Source organism: Corythoichthys intestinalis, chromosome 17 (genome assembly GCF_030265065.1).
Source record: "Corythoichthys intestinalis isolate RoL2023-P3 chromosome 17, ASM3026506v1, whole genome shotgun sequence".
NCBI classification, from domain to species: domain Eukaryota; kingdom Metazoa; phylum Chordata; class Actinopteri; order Syngnathiformes; family Syngnathidae; genus Corythoichthys; species Corythoichthys intestinalis.
In genome coordinates this window covers 22,251,593-22,273,378 of record NC_080411.1, presented here as the reverse complement: position 1 = coordinate 22,273,378, position 21,786 = coordinate 22,251,593, and the positions used below count along the sequence as shown (strand labels likewise).

The following is a 21,786-nucleotide window of genomic DNA, read 5'->3' as shown; positions in this document are numbered from 1 at the left end:
CACGAGGCTCTCTCACGGGCTAGCCTCTACCTAGAGCTCCCAAGAAAAATTGTTGCTATATTGAAGTGATTATGAAATGATTACAGATTGGGTTATGGAATTGGAATAGGATTATTTGCACTAGATTCATGTTTTTGCACAGTTTTGTTGCACTTTCCATTAAAACTACCTAAAAAACGTTCATGCAAATTCATGTTATTCAACCAAATTGTTCTTTTTCGTGATTATTGGGATCAATAACTGACTCGTTCACTTGGGCCAGTGGTTTTGATAGTGGGACCAGTAAACTTCAAAATGGGCTAGTGGCTAATTTTCCTTATTGTGTACCCCTGAGATGCCACGTCTGGTCTACTGTGCTGTTGTAAGATTTCTACAGAGATACATGTAGGTACCCGTTATACATTTATTCACAACAAAAGGAATTACAGGCACTTTATGCACTTGCTTTCATGAGGGTAAAAATGAGGCATATGTCTAAGGTCTATACGAGGATTTGACTGTGCCCTGCCACTGCCTGGCAACCAGCAGCATGATTAATTTCTTCAAGACAATGATTCACCTCAGGATAAATTTGCAGGATACCACCTATCCTCTAACTACTAGTTTAAATGTGTCCTATGTGGAGGACATTTGTAAAAAGTAGGGCTGTCAAACAATTACAATTTTTAATTGAGTTAATCACAGTTTAAAAATTAATTAATCGTAATTAATCGCAATTCAAACCATCTCTAAAACATGCCATATTTTTCTGCAAATTATTGTTGGAATGAAAAGATAAGCCACAAGACGGACATAAACATTCATCATACTGTACATAAGTACTGTATTTGTTTATCATAACAATAAATCCCCAAGATGGCATTAACATTATTAACATTCTTTCTGTTAAAGGGGTCCACGAATAGTGAGACTTGTAGTTCTTAAAGATAAATCTGAGTATAAGTTATAATAACTTTATATTAAAACCCCTGTTAATGTTTTCATTTTAATAAAATTTGTAAAATTTTCAATAAAAAAAATAAACTAATAGCTTGCCATTGTTGACGTCGCCGAGCGGGACATCAGATTGGCTCCCCGCCGTTCTTCCACAGTGTCTTTAACTACGTAAGGTAGTGATTGAAATACACCACAAGGTGTCAATGGTGAGTTTTAAATTAATTAGAGATCTAGGCAAGGCAAAGTCTGAGTAAGTTTTATGTGTATTTTGCATTGCTCTTTTCATTGGGAATGCCAGTTCTCTTCGCATTGAGCGCTTTTCTTTTTGTGAACATTTTTTTTTTGAGAGATAGGAATATTATTTTGTTGTGCTTTCACTAAATGATACTGTAGTGACTTTCCTGTTCTGCCCAAATGCATGATGGGAAGTTGGGCAACCATGACTGTCAGTGGTGGCTGCAAATGGTATATGTTCTGTGTTGTGTTCAATGAAGCTTGTTAAGAAAAAGATCGTCTCCTGGCATTCTTCCCAACGTCGTTCGCCACAACAGTTATGTTTGTTGTTAAAGACTTGCCAAAGCTTATGCCAATAAAAGGCGCGTTCCAATGAACGCCTGTGTCCACTCGCGTTTCTCTGCCTTTATGCTCTCACTGTGCTAAAACGGCGTCGTTGTAAATTGTTTGAGGCAACACATGAACGGGTCATTCCGTGCATGCGTTAATTGCGTCAAATATTTTAACGTGATTAATTTAAAAAATTAATTACCGCCCGTTAGCGCGAAAATTTTGACAGCACTAGTAAAAAGTCGATGTCTGCCAAACATAGTACAGTTCTGAATTGACAGTTTTTGCTATCTAAGGTACAGAAGACATTTGGGGCTTTTTAATGATACCAAGTATGAAGGGGTTGGGCTTTGGTAATTCTCGTTCTCATTACAATAAATAAAAAATACCGGTAGGCATTCATCAGTGAAAATGCATCTGATGGAAAGAGTGTAATTATATAAGAATATAATTATTCTCATTGACATATTTTTGTCTTGAAACATTGTTGACTTACAGCATTTCCATACAAATCCGTAAAATACATGAATTATTTCATCTTCCGTTCCACTTATTCTCACAAGGGTTGAAGGGTGTTGGAGTCTATTCCTGCTAACAATGGGCAGGAAGCAGAGTACACCCTGAACTGGTTGCCAGTCAATCGCAGGGCACATATAAACAAACAATATTTCCCTCACACAAACATACCAACAGAGTGTTCCATCAGCCAGAAAAAGCCATGTAGGCACAAGCAGAACATGCAAACTCCACACAGAAGCCTGAGATTTGAATCCTTGCTCTCAGAACTGTGAGGTGTCATGCTAACCAGTCACCTACCATACCTCCACCCCTTTAATTTTTTTTCTTAATTATATAACTTTCCAAGTGAACATTGGTCATCATTGCCTCTAATTTGCTCCGTTGGACAGTATTTTTTTTCTCCTTTCTGGTAGTCAGGAGGCTATCTGAGTGCACAGTTCTTTTGCATCCATGACTGGTAACTAAGTTTGGCCATTTGTAAAGAAACCAATTTCATGATAAAAGTATCGTATTTTTCGGACTATAAGTCGCAGTTTTTTAAAATTATTAACACATTATTATATCATTTCACATGTTATTTTGGTGTTTTGGAGTGACACTGATGGTTTGGTAAACTTGTTAGCATGTTCTTTATGCTATAGTTATCTGAATAACTCTTAATAGCTATGTTATGTTAACATACCGGCCACGTTCCCATGTCGTGGTTCATGCATCATGTAACATTATCATACTGTACACTTATTCAGCATGTTGTTCTCTATTGTATTATTTTAAATTGCCTTTCAAGAGGACATATCTGTTCTATTGTTGGATTTTATCAAGTAAATTTCCCCAAAAGATGCAACTTATACTCCGCTGCGACTTATGTTTTTTTTTTCCTCTTCATTGCGCCGTTTTGGGCTGGTGCGACTGATACTCAGGTGTGACTTATAGTCCGAAAAATACGGTAGTTTGATTCTTTGGAATTTCAAATTGATTTACTATAACAGTGGTACCTCTACATGTGAAGTTAATTCGTTCCAGGACCTTGTTTGTAAGTCAAAATGGTCGTATGTCGAGCAGGATTTTCCCATAAGAATAGATTAAAATTTAATTAATTCGTTCCACAGCCCGAAAACCTACACTAAATCCTTAATAAATACTGCTATTATTATTGATAATAGCAATTACACAGAGGAAAAACAAATAAATTATTAATACAAATCGGAATGTAATATAATTGTAATGATAATAATAACACCCGTAATAATGTGACAAATCAGGTTCTAATGTGGCAGATATATTTTTGCGTGGTGTACCTGAATGCACTGCGTGGTTGACGCCAGAGTGAGGGAGGACATTTTACTTTTACTTCACTTATTCATCTGCGACGGACAATAGGCATGTTGTGTTGTACAAGTTCTGAAATAAATGATCAAAAACCTAAGGAAGCTGGCGATTTCTTTGTCAATGTTACAATAATAATAACTGCCACCTTAACTCATACAGATTGGCAAACGGAAGAGGACCGCCGAGATCATAGCTCGTCTACGGCCGTAACGTTGAGCCAGTTCACGGATGCGTACCCCACGCTCATATTTTTCTATCATCTATCTTAATTTCAATAGTAAGCCTCACCTTTTACCTTTATTCACCACCTGCACTATCATTGTTGGAACCTATGTTGATTTCTCTCACAAGAAAATCAGCCGTTGCGGGAAAACAAAGAAACTGTCATAAATCATGATAGTTCGAGCATGTCGTCAGATGTACAAACAAATGGCGAGTCAAATTTTACGTCGGATGTCAAAAAGGTCGTGTGTCGAAGCGTTCGTATGTCTAACCCTGTAAAAGAAAAAGTATTACCTTAGTTGAAAAATCCCTGACTGTTATAAAAACATGGTAGCAAAAAAAAAAAAAAAAAACACAACAACACAAACACAAGTTTTAAATTCCTTACTTAATTTGTGACTTTCCACATGCCAGTGTCACATTAGAGTCCAGGTGTCCGTACTGTACATTCGAAACTGCAAACACAAAGATCACATAAAACATTAAAGCACACGGCCTGTCTAGCTGACCTGCAAGCAGTCGTATTTTGTGTCAGCTTGGTCTGTATTACTATGATATATGTGTGGCAGTTTACAGTTGGGATACAAAAACATGACCAAAGAAGGCTAGGGGTCCTTCAGGCACCAAGCTCAGGGGACTTTGAATTCCAATAAAATATCTCTGCATGTTTGTTTTTTAGAATCTTATCTGTGTTATCATTTAAGGCAAATACAGCAGTAATTAACTGGTACTAAAGTAGCTAATAAAAGTTGAGACATTAAAGGTGCTATATGGATTTTGTCCATACGACTGCCTAAAGTATAAGTGTAGCCTGTGTTAAACTCGTGCATGGTGCGCATGCTTGTAGAAGCACGAACTTAAAGCAACGAGCGTTTGGGCCATCAAATCAGCACCAGAAACGTAAAAACAGCTAACACAACTGTTCACTGTTAGTAGCAAGTGTTCAGTTCATTAGAAAAGTAGGTTAGAAAACTGTTTTTTGCCAAGCGGAGACTGGGCGGAGGCTCTGTGTACTCATCAGGGCATTGGTGAAGCATGCATGGAGCAGAAAAGTATTTTAAATTAACACTAAAAATTCCATATTGAACCTTTGATAACAGATATTTGAGCTATTAAAGCCAGAAAAATCTTTCCAGAAGAAAGACCCCAGCAAAAAATGTACTGTAAATGTTTTTGTCCACAGTTTTCTGTAAAGAACATATAAATCTACAGTATGAATAAAGGTGCTTAGATAAGTGAGATTATCAAAATCAACACTAAATAATCCATGCATTTCTTTTCAACTGCTTATTATGTTCAAATGGTCGAAACGTGAAATACAGACTTGACTGTTAACTCATTACTTGCCACTGAGAATGATGTTCAATTAATCAAAATTAGGGAGACTGCCTTGAATGCTCATGTTTTAGTGCTAGATTTCCGATTCATTTTGAACGGGAGTACTGGCAGTCAAAATGGATTGAACGTGCAACGCCATCAATAGATACCATTGACTTTTAATGAACCATTGTTAGGGTATAAAGAGATATTGTACATCTGTTCATATTTTGTATTGGATAGCAACAACATACCGTTTTGGCCCGAATATAAGACTGTGTTTTTTTGCATTGAAATAAGATTGAAAAAGAGGGGGTCATTTTATATTTGCGGTCTAGACATTATACCCATTCACGACGCTAGATGACGCCAGATATCATTTAAGCGATGTTCTGTTATGACAGAGCTCAGCTACTCTCCCCATTCACGACCCTAGATGGCGCCAGATATCATTGAAGCGATGTTCTGTCATGACAGATCTCAGCTACTAGTTTATCCAGTTTGCATTATTTTATTGCAATGTTTTTCCTTATTCAGAATTGTTTTAAGACTTCACTTTGATGGTTCATGGAGTTAATGCAATTTTGTTGTTTTATCACAACAGATTGGTTTATTTACATTTCAAAAACCAGAAGCCATTCATTTACGAATGTGATTGCACTTTAGTTTACATATTTAAATGTTCAGATATTAAGATTTGAATGAGGCAAAATAACATGCTTTTTTCTCTGAAATATATTGTTATAATCATTTGTTTCAGATGTACTCTAATTATTTTCTGTATAAAAATTAATTTGGTGTTCAAAAAGTCTTCTTTTCAAACTTGAGTCTTGAAAAAGAGGGGTTCATCTTATAATCAGGGCCGCCCTATATTCGGGCAAATACGGTAATATCAGAACTACTGTATTGTAACTGTATTCATTACTTAGGACAGACTAACTACAGAATATAAACACAGATTGTTTTATGCCCTGGTTTAAGGCAATTTCTGAGTTTTGTCTCAGGATTTAAGCAGAATTTGGATTTCTGTTAGCATATAAATAGGTCCATCGTGAAGGCCATTTGACAGTGTTGAAAAAACTTGGCACACCATGCATGTTAATTCAATTATTTCTGCTCCAAATCACAAAGAGTATTTATTCAACGCTTCTTTCAAAACACTATGTAGTTGCAGCCGACAGATAACTTTATGTTCAAGAAATGAAAAAGCTCGTATTTATAATGTGGTCAAAGTATCTATGCCAAAGTGTTTTACATATTCAATTAGTGGGTAAGCAAGATCTAGTGCAAAACTAAGGGCAGTGTGTACCACCTGAATAAATATTTTTATTGAATTCAGTAATTTGCCAAGTGGATACGATATCTTCAGTATAAAGTGCGTATGTTTGAATTACTACCTGATATGAAAGTTGGCTTTTACAGCACATCACGAGTGGAAAAATATTTGACAGCCAGCACAGGGCTAAGCACACAAACATTTAATTAATTCACAACCTCAGTGCCCCACTCCAGAGGCACATTTTTTTCTTCAAAACTCAAAATGTGTTAAGTTCCATGTCATTTCTTCTGTATGCTATCTTTGGTATGAACAAAATAATACTGTTGACTATATTATTGTAATTAGACACTAGGCAAGAGGAATAGGCCAAGAGAAAAAAAAAGTAATTTGTTCACAAAATGAGATCTTGGCATTAGCATACCTACCAGGAGATACATATAGGGATTGCTTAGTTTTTGGTATAAAACCATCATAATTCCTGTGATAAATAAATCCCCATAATCCTTTTTTCTGTCCATGGGCATTTTCATAAACAATAAAATACAATCAACCACAAAGGGAGCATTTCAGACTGCATTAAAACTTTTCCAGCAATAAAAGATATCCAGATCTACCTTTATGCATGTCCATGCAAATAACTAGGACAGGTTAAAAAATAAAGAAATATTTTTAAAAAATGATAATAACTAAAAATAATAATAATAATAATAATAATTTTTAAAAAATTAAAAAGTGACAACATTTAAACAGATGTTAGAGATAAGAGTCGATTGTTTTGTAAAATCTGGTGCTGCTGCAAGAATGTTTAGGCCCCAGGACTAATTTCCTCTTTACTGGGGTTCATTGTAATTTAGTTGCTTTAACTATTTATTTCTGTAGTTTTTCCACCAAAGTATTTGGTGAGTAGAATTCTCAACATTTTGACTGATTTTTTTCTGAAACCCAAAGTTAATACATTTTCATCATTTGGTTCGGTTCTTGAAGGTGTGTGCGCATGTTTACAATGGTTGGTGTAGTGCAGTGCTGGCTGATTTGAATGTCTGTACTTATGGTTTATTGGCAGTCAAGCACATTATTCCCCAAACCTGCAGCGCTCAACTCGTATCTGATTTTGCCTTTGGCAAAAGTGCCACAGCACATGCACAAGTATCCAGATTCTAAATATATACTGAATATTATATATTAGTGCTATCAGTTAACCCGTTAATAACGGAGATACAGCAAACCTCCTTTGATGCCATAATTTTTTTTTTTTTTAAACAAGTGATTAAATATGGCCTTGCCCTCGCTTGCAGCTTGGACTTCAAGACAAGTCTAATACTGCTTTTCAGACAAAAGTGCATTTTGGATTTTAATGACCAATATAGGGCATGTTGAGGTGGTGTGAAGACTGTTAACCCGCCATGGCCCTTTTCGAGCATTGTTTAGATGAAAATACAGCGATGAACCTCCCAGCTTTCGAGACGCCCTGGGCGCACTATATGCGAGCAAAAGCACACGGAAGGTCGGGGTGGATTGCCCTTGCAAGGTTCTACGTAACTTTGGCTGTTTTAGCCTAAAACGTGGCAGTCTGAGGTGGCTAAAAGACATTCATTCGCAGTTTATCACATTTCTTAACTTTTTGGGGAATTTATTTCATAAATAATACTAAACCAATGACAACAAACGTTATATTTCATTAATGTTTACATGTATATAGAAATGTAAATTATATAAAATAAAGAAATTTTGTTTGAAAGGCGCAGATTGAAACCCCTTGGGAGGGTGCATTCCTGGCGACAGTGAGCATTTTGTGGCAAACTCTGAACGCGTCCTATGGCAGATGTTATAAAAACCTTGACAATTGAAAAATGGGCCTCACGCCTCCAGTTGCTAAGCTAAATGAGATCTCGATGTATGTTTGTGTGGAACTGTAGTTCACAACAACAACAAAAAAACTATTCCGTTCTCTCCGAAACTAGAAAGGTCTTTACAAGGCTATACCAATCTCTAAGGTAATGATTGAAATACACCGCAAGGTGTCAATGGCGAGTTTGAGATTAATTAGGGATCATTAGTTCCAAAATTGTTAAAAAATCCTCTCAGGCTAAACCAATATACTATTTCACTATCAAGTTAGCATATAACAGTAAACAAATATACAAAAATAACAGTAAATAAAATACTCCAGTCCCCATTCTGTATCAGCAGCTTTAAACTCCATTCAATTAATTTAATGTTGTGAATCAACTGTTACAGTTGTTAAAATTGCTCCCGTTATTCCATAATTTCCCTTCTGTCTACTTTTGTCAAAGTTTAAAACTAAGTCATCATTTAAAGATAGATTCAAGACAAGATTCTGCCAATTTAGGAGTATTTTAGATAAAAAGTTAATTACGTTCGCTACAACAGAACCTTCTAGAGAAGTCACTGCTTTAGTACTGCTTTAAGATGGCGGCTGTTTACTAACGCCGGAAAGTCTGTCATTTTGCATCTCGGTTCAATAATACATGTTCTAACACCGCCGGCGTCTGTCATTTTGCATCTAGTTCTACATATATATCTACTGTAGCCGTATGTTTGTAGCAATTGGCAACTGGGCGTTGTTTGTAGCGGCTGTCGGCTGCAGTCAGGTATGATTGTTTTTTTTTTAATCTAGCGGCATGAGTTGAACATGATATTTACTCTCGGTCCGTTCCTCATTGCGTCCCAAAGACTGGGCTGACTGTGTTTTACTTCTGTCTTACCTGGTATAATTCAATAACCGGAATTTGGATGTTTGTGAATCGTTCTTGAATCTTCCATGGCCGAATCGCGAATAATCTAAGAATCGGAAATTTTGCACGCCTCTAGTATACACAACCACAAATGCACATCTACAGAAATAAACTTTCACTCAAACTTAAGGAAAGCTGTATGCCTTTCTATGTTGAAAACAATTTAACAAAACTCACAACAGTCTCTCAAAAAAATGAAAAAGAGTTGTGAGGGTTATTGGGGGGGGGGGGGGGGGGTACTCCAAGGGCTAAGGGCCAGTATTCTTTTTAGATGAAATAAATAATCTAACCTCAGCTTGGCTCACTTAAAAGGAATGGGGAGAACAGACACTAGAGAGACATTAATAAATGAGGGGGAAAAAAGGGTCTCGGCAATAAAGAATTTCTCAATACCAGATTACAGAGATACTGAGAAAGGGAAAAAAATCAACAATAAATTTATTGTGAATTATAAACTGGAGAAGCATATAACAATGAACAGAGTCGTGGGTGCATGGCTCAGTGGTGAACTACTAGTTATACAACCCAGAGGTTATGGGTTCAATTCCCCTACCCTGTTGGCTATGTCAAAATGTCATTGAGCAATAAACTGAACCCCACATTGCTTCTGATGCTGCGTCATCCATAGGTGAATAAGGAAATAGTGACAAAGAACACTGAGTACCTTTAAGGTCGAAAAGCACTATACAAATATAAGACCATTTATAATTTGTGGTTGCTCAAGATTAAAATATGGGTGTTCTAAGCATGTGTCAGTGTTTTATGGTGTTTATTCAACAAAGAAAACACATGATATTGCCAGTAATTTTTAAAAACTCCCTGTATATGGACATATTGTAACTACAGAAGGTGTGTGCATGCTTTGCAAGTGTATTGTTAAATAAATAAATCTGTGATTAAGAAGAGCAGTGCATGTCCTTTGAAGTGTGTTTTACCTTCATTAGTCCAAATCTGAGCACCACTGAAACACAGCTGCCAAGATAAAAACCAGATGACTGTCAGACTCCCAGGACTGGACAAAAGACCGGGCATCTGCAAAGACACAGAAGGTATAATCATGAGGTGTTAAGACTAACAATTTATCTATAGCCTTGTACATATATATACAAATATAGAGTGATAAAATATATTGTAATGTAATGTAAAATGAATTCGTGTGCATTCAAAAAGAAAAAAAAAACAGGCTGTATATTGTTACAAAAATGGAAAATTATTTTAATATATTATAATACTATATATGAATATTACATTTTGTCCATATCATACAGCTCGAGAGATAGGTAATGAGCTTGTACTTTAGAGAAGAGCTGCAAAATTAACATTTTAATAAAGATCACAATTGTTGAATGGCAGCCATAATCAATATTATTGTTGGGTATTTATGACATTTAAAACGTGGGCTCTACTCACATTTAATCAAGCACCTTCTCAATAGTTTTTTAGCAAACAACTAGGGGGAGAGCACATACAACTTAACTCATAATCAAAGACATAAACAATGTTGTTTATGATGTTCAACTGCTCATTACTAAAGAATGAAAAAGTAGAAACAAACCCTTCTTTTTGAAAATTCTGTGTTCATATAGCCATAAAACACAATATTCTGTGGCACTTGAAAGAAAGGGGTGTCTTGACAAATTGTTGGGAGTGAATGAGTTAAGCTGCCTATATATTAAGTGGTGAGAGAAAAAAGTATAACAAAAAATGGAGCTGAGAGCATAATATAAGTTGATCAAAATAACTGTGATGAACATGTTGGACATAATACTGCAGCCTCTACTTCAGCTCTACTTTCGAAACGTGTCTTTACATAAAAGTTTTCGAACTGCATGACATCATTTATAGTATTGGGAGCATTCATCTTCCATTTACTTCAGGAATTACAGTTATCCTCATTAAAATGTTGTAGCAAAGTTTACCCAACAGTTACACAAGACTAAAAGACTCAACATTACAATACTGAACAGTATATATTTTTTTCTAGTTCAGAGATGTTGTTTATGAAACATGCAATTGGGCTCAATCAAGGGAAGGCTTATTATTTTCTCATACACTAAAGTTTATTTGTCAAGCTGACACTTTTCCAAACATCGTATGATGACTAGCTGCAGTGCAGTTCAGATTTTTGGCAGACTCAAGGCCGCTCAGCTAAACATATCAGTTTTTAAATTATAAAATAAATACGAACAATCGTTCATCAACACAATGTATTATTATTGGCTCATGTAATGATGGTGGGTCTATTGGGATCCAAACAATCTTCACAAAAAGGGGCTGCAGCAAATTGAAGAGGTTAAAAAGATGTGATAGTGTAAGCGGACTGAGTAAGGGCTTTTGACCATCAAAACAGAAGATAGCCCTGGTCCAAGGCCAGTAGACTATGACTCTTTCAAACTTAAATCTGCAACTAAAGCCATTTGTATTGTAGTGCTGCAACGATTAATCGATTAACTCAAGTATTCGATTAGAAAAAATTATTCAAATTATATTTGGTGCCTCGAGTATTCGTTTAATCAAAGTGGGTTGTAATGGTTTATTTTGAAAGTGTTTGCATTGAGTTTTATTGATTTGGGTGGCAACACTGCCCTCTAGTCTGCCTCATTTCACATGGCTGAATCTAGCTGGTCCATTTTAAGACCAACATAAGCTAAGTTTTTGTTTGAGATAATGTTTTCTAATGCATCCGTAATTTAGTTTACAAGTATATTTAGCCATTTTCTGTGGGAATATGTGTCCGAACCATTTGTTAAGAGCATTGTACGAAAAAAAAAGTTAGCGTTTTATAGCATTTAAGCTAGCAGACTTTTGCTCTGTAAATTAGCCATTTGTTCTTTTGTTGTACATACATTCTCATTTTTTTTTTTTTTTAATAACGTTTGAGGCTCAGCTCGGGTATTTTAGTTTTTCATGTTCCTTATCCGATTACTCGATTATTCGAATAACTAGTTCATCGATCAAATGGCTACGAAAATAATCGATAGCTGCAGCCCTAATGTATTGTATGTCACAACAAATTTTGAGAACAGTGAGCAAAATGCTCAATTTCCTAAAGGACCAGAAAATATTTGTCAGCTCACAACATTCTTGACAGTTCAGATCAGTGTTGTTTTCGTCAACGATGGTGATAACGAAAATATTTCGTCAACAAACAATTTTTTGATGACAATGACGTCACGATGACACGCTGAAAATTTGCCATAGTTTCCGTCATAAATTCATAATGTGCGATATTTTCTTATTGTATATTGTTGTTCATTCGATTTTGTTGGAAACATTTTCGACTACTCATCGGTATTTATTTATTGATTTATTACTTGACTAAAACTTTTGAAGTTTATAGACAAAAACATTTTGAGAATTGTCGACGAAAACTAGACAAAATGTTTTTGTTGACTAAAACTAGATGAAGACAAACACATTTTGAAATGACTAAACAACTAAGACTAATAAGTATTTTCGTCCAAAAGACTAAGACTAAGACGCAAATTAAAATGGCTGCCAAAAACAACACTGGTTCAAATGTATAAATGGTATGCAATTGTAATGGCAATAGGTCATGGCAATATAAAGGGTGTACCCCACTTCTTGCCCAATGGCAGCTTGGGTAAGATCCAACACATGATCTTAGTGAGAATAAGCAGTATAGACAATGCTAGGAAGGATATATATTTCACATTGTTCTGTTGTTGAATATTTTTTTGTATCAGTTTACTGATACATTCAGTTTTTCCTTAGAAGGAGCCCTCTACCTTCGGAGCTTTGATTGGTCATGAATGTGGCTTTGCCTTATGAGGTCCTCAGTCGCCATGTGTGGCACTCAAGCCACTACAACGGAGGCTAAGTGCTGGTGACCTGTGACCCTGGTGCAGAAGGCTGCTTGAGTTTGTGTTTCTTCAGCTGGATATTGTTTAGTACCCACCCTCAGGTCCTTGATCATTACAAAATTTATTTCTAAAACTCTTCTGTCTACTTGTCTAGATGGACAAGTAGCCTCAAGTGGTTGATTAATTGTGATCCATGTAAAGCACTTTTAGTTGCATTTTATGTATATATTGAAAAATAAACTATTATTATCTTATTCAAGACAAGCATAAAAGTTAAGATCAATGCGCAAGTCTTGAGATTTAGATATTTTAAAAGTAGATACTTTGATTGCTGTGCCATGACCTGGCATAGTGGCGTTACATTCACCACGGTGGCACTGTAACTTCTCACAGCATACTCAGCAAATTCAAATTTCATGTGTTTACATTCCTTCTCCTCCTCTAGCCATGCCACCTTGATTTTTTTTTTTGAAAGCCACAAGAAATGTGAGACATTATGTGCCTGCCATCTATTTGGTACGTTGCTGTGCTCGTTTAAATCCAAATGAGTTGCAGACGAATGTAAGTTCAGTCATTTAAACTTCAGACATTTTTTTGCCGTTTGGGCAGGTGTTCCAGTTGTAGTAATAGTAGTAGTAGCATCAGTTGTAGTTAAAGTTGTAGTTGTAGTAGTATAAGTTTGTGATGGGTGGTAGTAGGTCTAATATTGATCAGCACCGATATGTAATAACCAAGTCTGTCAAAAGAGATATGTGTAAAACTTTACAAAACACTTGCAGAGCGCGACTATAGAGTTATAAATAAGCTGTTTTAAAATGTTAATGTACAGAGAGAATAAGCTGTTGGAATGCCTGCTGGTTTTAGCAGATAACAGCTATCAGCTAGTCAATGGCTAGTTCCCTAGCAGAAAGAAAAAACTGTTTTCATGTAGTTTGGACCGACATTACAATGCCATTAGAAAAGCAAAACAGATAATCCAGTGCACATCATAATTGAAAACCTTGATTTTCTTTTAAGATACAACATTTTGAATGGCAAACTACACTGCAAAAAATCCTGCTAATGTGGGCCATTGATGTACAGCAATATTGTTTGCATAAGTTGCAAACCCATTAACGCAGAAATGAATCAATGTGCTTAGCTTTTATAATTGGTGCCAAGTGCCTCGAGTTTCAGCTCTGTATTTGCATCCAAACATGTTTGAAAACTACAATAATGGGTGGCGACAGGAGAGTTCAATGGCATCAACCAGCCTCAACCTGCACCATTTTGGTCATTAAAACCCCAAAATAAATTTTTGTCGGACAACCAGGATTTTACCATCTCTTTGGGCAAGCATGCCGAAAATAGTGTGTCTTTGACGGACACGAGAGCGGCATGTGTTGCCTGGACGACCAAAGTAAGGTGGGGAAGGGGGGGGGGAGGGGGGGGTATAATTAACTGCACCTTAAAAAATGAACGGCATCAAAGAGAGTTTGCGTTAACGCAGTTATTTTTACACATACATACATACATACCATTTTCAAAGTAAAATGAATGGGAAAATCATCATACATTTTTTAGTACTGTACAGTATATGGCTAGCCCACAGTTATAAAAGAGCCTTTTTTTCCCCCAAGAAACCGACAACATTGGCATTTTTTAAACTAGTGGAAAATCTCATCTTTCACTGTTGAAGTGAGTTTGAAAATTGCACTGTAGTGTGCCAAAACCGAGATGGAAGCTAACAATTGCAATGCAGTTACCTAGTAGTTGTGAATATTTTAAATATACATGCATTCTCTCCGTCTACACTTATTTGAAGAATACTCTCATCCAAGCTAATAGCAAGAGCTAAACCATAAAAAGGCTTTTTTACAGCCACGTATATGCAAAGAACTATTACCGGTCTGGTGTTTTATCAGGAACAAACATACCGGTAATCCTAATCAATAAACTCAGAGAAGCATTATCAATCTAATAAGTGTTATATTTACAAATACAAAATCCATATTGTACATGTGCATAAATATAACAACTTGCACAAGTGAAAGGACAATTTCTGCACAAGTTATATTATATTATTATACACAACTTATGAGTGTAAAACACAATTGTTGGAAATAAAAGAACATTTCACATACAACTTTAAAACATATTAAATATTTCATATTATATTGCTATTCATGCTCATAGGTGTGCTAGAGTCTCACCCTGGAATAAAAACTGGTAATCAGACCTGATGAAACTCTGTGTTCTTATTCATTTAATTTATTATGATTACAAATTGTATTACAATATAATATTGAATGAATAATGAACTGAATGGCATTAGGACAAAACATTCTACTACTGTACATTCTTACACTAAAATCTGTAGTAAAATAAACTCTTGTACTTTAAAGTACTACTGACTAGGGGTGTGACAAAATATCGAAATGGTGATATATCGTGATACTTTGTATCCCAAAAGGTTATCGATATGCTCCTGCAAAAATCGAGATATCGTTTTAAAAAGGTGCTAATGTCTATTGAGAGAAAAAAAAAAAAAAAAAAAAAGAAACCAACAAGTTGCTACCAAAATCTTCCACCATAATAGTGTCTCTGTTAACTCTAAGGCTGCCTTGATGGTGCTCGACACCCAATCCATTTAGACTGGGAATGTTCGTTCATTCGAAACCAGAGCATTCACAGTCATTCTGTCAGATTTTCAGGGCATTTACAGGTCACTTGCTGTTCATTTTAGGGCATTTCCTCCTGTTGAGTTTGAGTCACTGCCTATTCATTTGGGTGATTCCCAGGTCACTTTCTGTTTTGTAACACAAAATAAACAGGAAGTGACCCATAAAATACCCCAAAATCAACAGGAAGTAACTGAAAATCAACAGGTAAATGACCATAAATGGCCCAAAATTACCTCATTGCCTGGCATTGGTTACCACTGACGGCCATAGATGTTCAATCCGTTTGAAGTGGGAGGGATGGCAGCGAATGAACAACCCTCCCAGTTCAAATGGATTGGACGTCGACTAGTGATAAACTCATTCCAATTCACAGCAGAAGCTTGTTTTTCTATTTATTAGTTGTTTTTAGAATATCTTATAGAATGATTTCCTGACCAATGTTTCGATAATATTTGTATCGTCAGATCGTTATTGTGAGCTTTGTATCGCAAACCGTATCGTATCGTGAGGCACCAAGAGGGTCCCACTCCTACTACTGACAGCAGAACTCCACAAAAATCAACACAAATTCTTACAACAAACTGTCTCAAATAGTTTCAAATACATTTCTCTATCTCACCCAGCAAGACATAGTGGTAAATATCTACTACCATGGTAGAGCTAAAGGTGTGTGAAATTTACAATTCTTAAGATTATTCGCAAATCGCCGTGGAAGATTCAAAAACGATTCACAAACATCCATATTTTGATTATTTAAATATGCCAAGTGAAGCGGAACTAAAACACAGTCAGCGCGGTCTTCGGGACGCAATGAGGAGCGGACCCAGAGTAAACATCCACAACTCATGCCGCTAGATACAAAACAGCAACAAGCATGGCTGACCTAACCAACCAACCTCTCTGTGAGATCAGACCTGCTCCCATAAATTTAAAAGCAGACGTCTGGAATTATTTTGGATTCTACGAGAGAATTTTCTATAAAATAGAGGATTTTGAAAAATGTTGAAAGCAAGCCGAGGTACGTCATCCCATCCCGACGCCGTTTGACTGACACAGCACTCTACATGAAGACGAAAGTAGAAATCATGTCATCGCTTTCGAATGTAGAAAGAGTCGCCGTTATGTGTGATGCGTGGACATCTGTAGCCCCCGAATTGTTTGTTCCAGTAACTGCTCATTTCATATCCGATGAGTGGAAGCTGACAGTACACGTGCTTCAAAAAAGAGAAATGAACAAGGTTGCTAATATGGTTGAGCTGCTAAGCAGTGCTGTAAATGATCATAAACACCAAATCGCAAGGACTATTCTGTTGTTACAGACAACGCAGCTATTATGGATGTCGCTAGCCAGCTGACATGATTGTGCAGCAATAATCGATTTATAATTGAATCGTAGTCTCTGAATCGTAATCCAATCGTGAGGTGCCCCAAGAATCCCACCTCTAACGGTTACGTTAATGCATGAAATTTACTATTCTCATGCCTAAAATGTGCAGAACAAAAATAGAGTAACACTTGCACATATTTAACAGATCATATTTACAGTAGAATTAAAGGGCTTTCGTTCAACGGGGACCCTGGGAAGGGGAAAAAAAAGACGATTGCACTATTGGTTTTAAACCCATCCATGAGAGGCCAATAGTGAAAGCTGAGGAATTGTAACAGAGGTCAAGCATTAGCTCATGCTTGAAGCCTGTATCAGAAATTTGAGTGGTAAAGCAGAAAAACATCCCAAAGATCTTTTTTTTTTTTTTTTTTTTTTAATTTAATGACAAAAACAACCTTATGCTGAAATAGGTTGCATGCACACTTGCACAATGAGTAATCTGATTCAAAAGTACTCACTTTTAACTGTTCCTCTCTATGGCAACACAATCCCACTCTGAGTCATTCATTCTGTTACATGCCACTGCACATTCACTCATCTTTACAAGGCAGAAACCAAGACAGTGAGGGTGAAAAAGAAAAAGGGTGCTGAGATATGAGACTTGCAAACAAAACTATGGACAAGTATCTATACAATAGTCAGATTGTATGATCTCCAGAAAAGCTGCTTTACTCTTGCAGACTAATGCAAACATAGAATATCCTCTTCATCGGTACTTGTTATGAGTTTGACGCAAATTATTGAACAATATCGATGTTTAACTTTGGCATTTGTTCTGTGTGAATGAGGAAGTGTTTCCAGTGTTCGACATTAAAATTTAAGCAAAAAATTGGTATCAGCTAACTGTGTCTGTGTGCGCGCGTGCACGCACATGTGTGTGAGTTTTAATGTGCACTAGCACTGAACCAACAAGATTTGACGGTCAAGCCAAAATGTGTGCCATGTAAACAGTGACTATACAATAGCTCCTTTGTTTATCCAAGTTGCTACAGAAACCAATTCACGCTCATCTGGCCGTTTCAGCCGATAACAACTCTGCTGATAGACGACTGTTATTTTCTGTTGTTCTTCTATATCTGAAACACTTCAGAAATGTCATGGCTGCCTTTACATTTGTTAAATAAATCAGTTTGTCTATGAGTGTGTCTCAAAACCTTTGACCCTGTGTGTAGGCCTACCTACTATTTATCTCAATGATTTATGTGTGTGGACGAGTTCATGAAACGAACAAGAACAATTTTTTTTATTTGCACCTCACTTGAACATGCTGGATTTAAGCAGTATTCGTGGTTATTTTTATACTTTTCTGAAACAATTTATTTTTGCGGTATATGGCATAAGCATGAGTAGAAAACTACTAATTGAATTAGGCCTCTGAATAAAGTCTCTGCATTCATATCTAAACAACATTAAACATATGAACATGTTAAGAAGTAAATTACTTTAGGAAAAATAAAATTACAAAGTAGAGTAGGCAATTGACAATACCATTACAAAAAGTTAATATCATATTTAACAAACAAAAGCTTACTTTCAAAATGTGATGAGGTGTACGTACCATATTTCAAATATGTTTTCTTTGTGTTAGGACAATTAGGGTTTAGAGAAATACATGGTATGAGAAACAAGGATATATATAAATCTCAGGATAAATGAAGAACAGATGTCTGATGGAAGACAGTGCTAAAACAGAATTCATAGATCAAGTTTGTGTTCCACAAAGGATTGTGCCATATACAACATGTAGAAAATGCCAAAAACTAAACACAAGAGAAATAATGGTTGCCATATGTATACAGAGATAGAGCTCGGCCAATCTGCAGATAAAGGCCAGAGTATCCATAAATGGGAAGTTTGGAATAATGGCACGTTAAGGAATCGGCAGTATGCCAAACTCTTGGAGGCTTCTTATTGAGATGCTAGTATCGTTTCTCTTTAAAGAATTAATTTGGCATATGTATCAAGAATCTGATCTGTGCTTTGCGCATGTGTGTTTATGTGACTGAGTGAGTGTTGCGGCAGTATTTTGGCCTAAATTCTATGATGTTGGAATTTCCTTTAGCTCACCCGCCAGAGCACGATGGCTACCATATGCCAGATATTCACACAATGCAAAATGCACACACACAGTTGGATCTGCCTTGAAACCTCACATGTAAAAAATAAATAAAAAATATGCATACATAAATCATTACATCATAAAAACATAAGCAACAAAACTTCCGTCTACAAAACAATCAAATTCTTGCTTGGGTTGCTGCTGGTTCAGCACTAATAATGTCATAATTAGTAGGTTTTGTTGGATTAATATAAGTTCAAAGGAGCAAGGAATCTAAGTTATCCATTAATATGCAGGAAGTAAACTAATCTCAAATTAACCCTGATCATTGTGCATCAGCAAAGTTACTCATATATTCTTTTGAGGAAGTGTGGCCAATACTTGGTCATCAAAAAGCCAGCCATTCATAACAAACATTTGCGAGGGTAAAGGTTTCAGAACTGAAAGAGTCATGAGGACAAGATCTTTTAAGACATAAAATAAGTACATTTGATGCCCTGATCAAAACCATAAATAAAACAGTAAAACTGCATTGATGCAATAATGCACCTTATAATCAGGTGCAACTTATGTGTGTAAATTATTTCATTCCTTGATGGTGCACCTTATAATCCAGTGTGCTTCATAGTCTGGAAAATACACTGTACAGTGGTACCTCTACATACAACGTTAATTTGTTCCACGACCTTGTTTGTAAGTCGAAATGGTCGTATGCCGAGCAGGATTTTCCCATAAGAATCTATTATAATTCCATTAATTCGTTCCACAGCCCAAAAACTTACACTAAATCCTTAATAAATACTGCTGTTACTATTGCAAATTGCAATTACAAAGAGCAAAACAAATAAATTATGAATAAAAATCGGAATAATAATATAATAATAGTACCGTATTTTTCGGACGATAAATCGCAGTTTTTTCATATTTTGGCTGGGGGTGCGACTTATACTCTGGAGCCACTTATATGTAAAATTATTAACACATTATTATATCATTTCAAATGTTATTTTGGTGTTTTGGAGTAACAATGACAGTTTGGTAAACTTGTTAGCATGTTCTTTATGCTATAGTTATCTGAATAACTCTTAATACCTATGTTACATTAACATACCGGCCACGTTCGCATTTCGTTGATCATGCATCATGTAACATTATCATACTGTACACTTATTCAGCATGTTGTTCTCTATTGTATTTTTATTTTAAATTGCCTTTCAAGATGATATATCTGTTCTATGTGTTGGATTTTATCAAGTAAATTTTCAAAAAAAAACTGCGACTTATACTCCGGTGCAACTTATATATGTTTTTTTCCTCTTCGTTGGGCATTTTATGGCTGGTGCGACTTATACTCAGGTGCGACTTATAGTCCGAAAAATATGGTAATAATAATGACAGTAATAATTAGAGAATACGATCGATCGGGTCCGATCACGTCATTTTCAAGTATCGGAATCGGCAAAAAAATATCGGCCATGCCTTTTTTTAATATATATATATTTTAATTAAATCCTTTTCTAGTTGTATTTAACGTTACAGACATAATATGTTAACACTCATCCAGAGTCTTTAGTTTAGGCTTAAGGTAGGGTTATTAATAATATCCCGGTAACGGCAGCAATTAATTTATTAAAAATGTGTCACGTTAAAATATTTAACGCAATTAATGTATGCACTGCACATCCCCCTCACTCATTGACGCACTCAATCTGTAATGACGCCGACTTACCTAAATAGGGGGATAAAAGGCAGCGCAAAATGAGTAGAGTGAATTTTTGCAGCCTTTGTAGGGTTCTTTTCATTGGCTAAAGCCTTGCAATCCCTCTCCCCATGATTAGAAATATCATGGGAAGCAATGTGGGGAAGCAAGGTGGCAATTGATCTTTGTCTTAACACCTTAAGTTATTTCCCAACGCAGAGAAGATATATCAATTGCTAGCACGACACAGTCATGGTTCCACTACCCATCATGGGTTCACTACCCATCATGCATTTGTGATGGCCACAGTATCATTTACTGAAAGCTCAACAGATACACTAGATGGCAATATTTAGTCACAATATACAAACTCACAAGTCTTCCTATCCGTGGATCCCTCTCACAGAAAGAATGTTAATAATGTAAATGCCATCTTGAGGATTTATTGTCATAATAAACAAATACAGTACTTATGTACTGTATGTTGAATGTATATATTCGTCCGAGTTTTATTCATTTTTTTCTTAATGCATTGCCAAAATGTATATGATCGGGAAAAATTATCGGGAATGATTGGAATTGAATCGGGAGCAAGAAAAAGCAATCGGATCAGGAAATATCAGGATCGGCAGATACTCAAACTAAAACGATCGGGATCGGATCGGAGCAAAAATACATGATCGGAACAACCCTAGTAATAATACCTGTAATAATGTAACGAATCGGGTTCTAATATGGCGGATATATTTTGCGTGGTGTACCTGAACGCACCGCATGGCTGACGACAGAGTTAGAGAGACTATTACAGTTTTTTTCTTTCACTTTTCCGTGTTCTGTTGTTGGGCGTCAGCTGCTGGGGACTGTAGGCATGTTGTGAAGGCAAGTTCTGAAATAAATGATTAAAAACCTGACGAACCTGGCAATTTCTTTGGCTATGTTTCAATAATAATAATTGTCACCTTAACTTATAAAGACTGGCGAACGGAGGAGGACCGCCAAGCTCATAGCCATTCTACCGTCATATTGTCCAGCCAGTTTACGGACGCGGACACCACGCTCATATTTCCCTATCATTTCAAACTTCATTTTAATTGCAAGCCTCACCCTTTTCATTTTTTTCACCACCTGCACTAACATTGTTGGTACCCATCTTGATTTCTCTCACAAGAAAATCCACCTTGTGGGGAAAAAAAAGACAACCGTCGTATTTCGAGCATGTCGTCGGATGTAGA

At 36.2% G+C, this 21,786-nt stretch overlaps 1 protein-coding gene across 2 annotated transcripts in view; it reads right to left on the bottom strand.

The window, feature by feature from the left end:
• il11ra (interleukin 11 receptor subunit alpha) overlaps positions 1–21,786 on the bottom strand; it is a 61,295-nt gene that overhangs the window by 20,967 nt on the left and 18,542 nt on the right. For both annotated transcript variants that reach the window (XR_009061078.1, XM_057818478.1), the window contains exons 2-3: positions 9,858–9,954; positions 3,959–4,025 (exon numbers count right to left, since the gene is read on the bottom strand). Coding sequence is in view for 1 of the 2 variants with exons in the window: in XM_057818478.1 (XP_057674461.1) it covers positions 3,959–4,025; positions 9,858–9,954 (164 nt within the window). In the remaining variant the exon portion in view is untranslated. The remainder of the gene's footprint in view (positions 1–3,958; positions 4,026–9,857; positions 9,955–21,786) is intronic.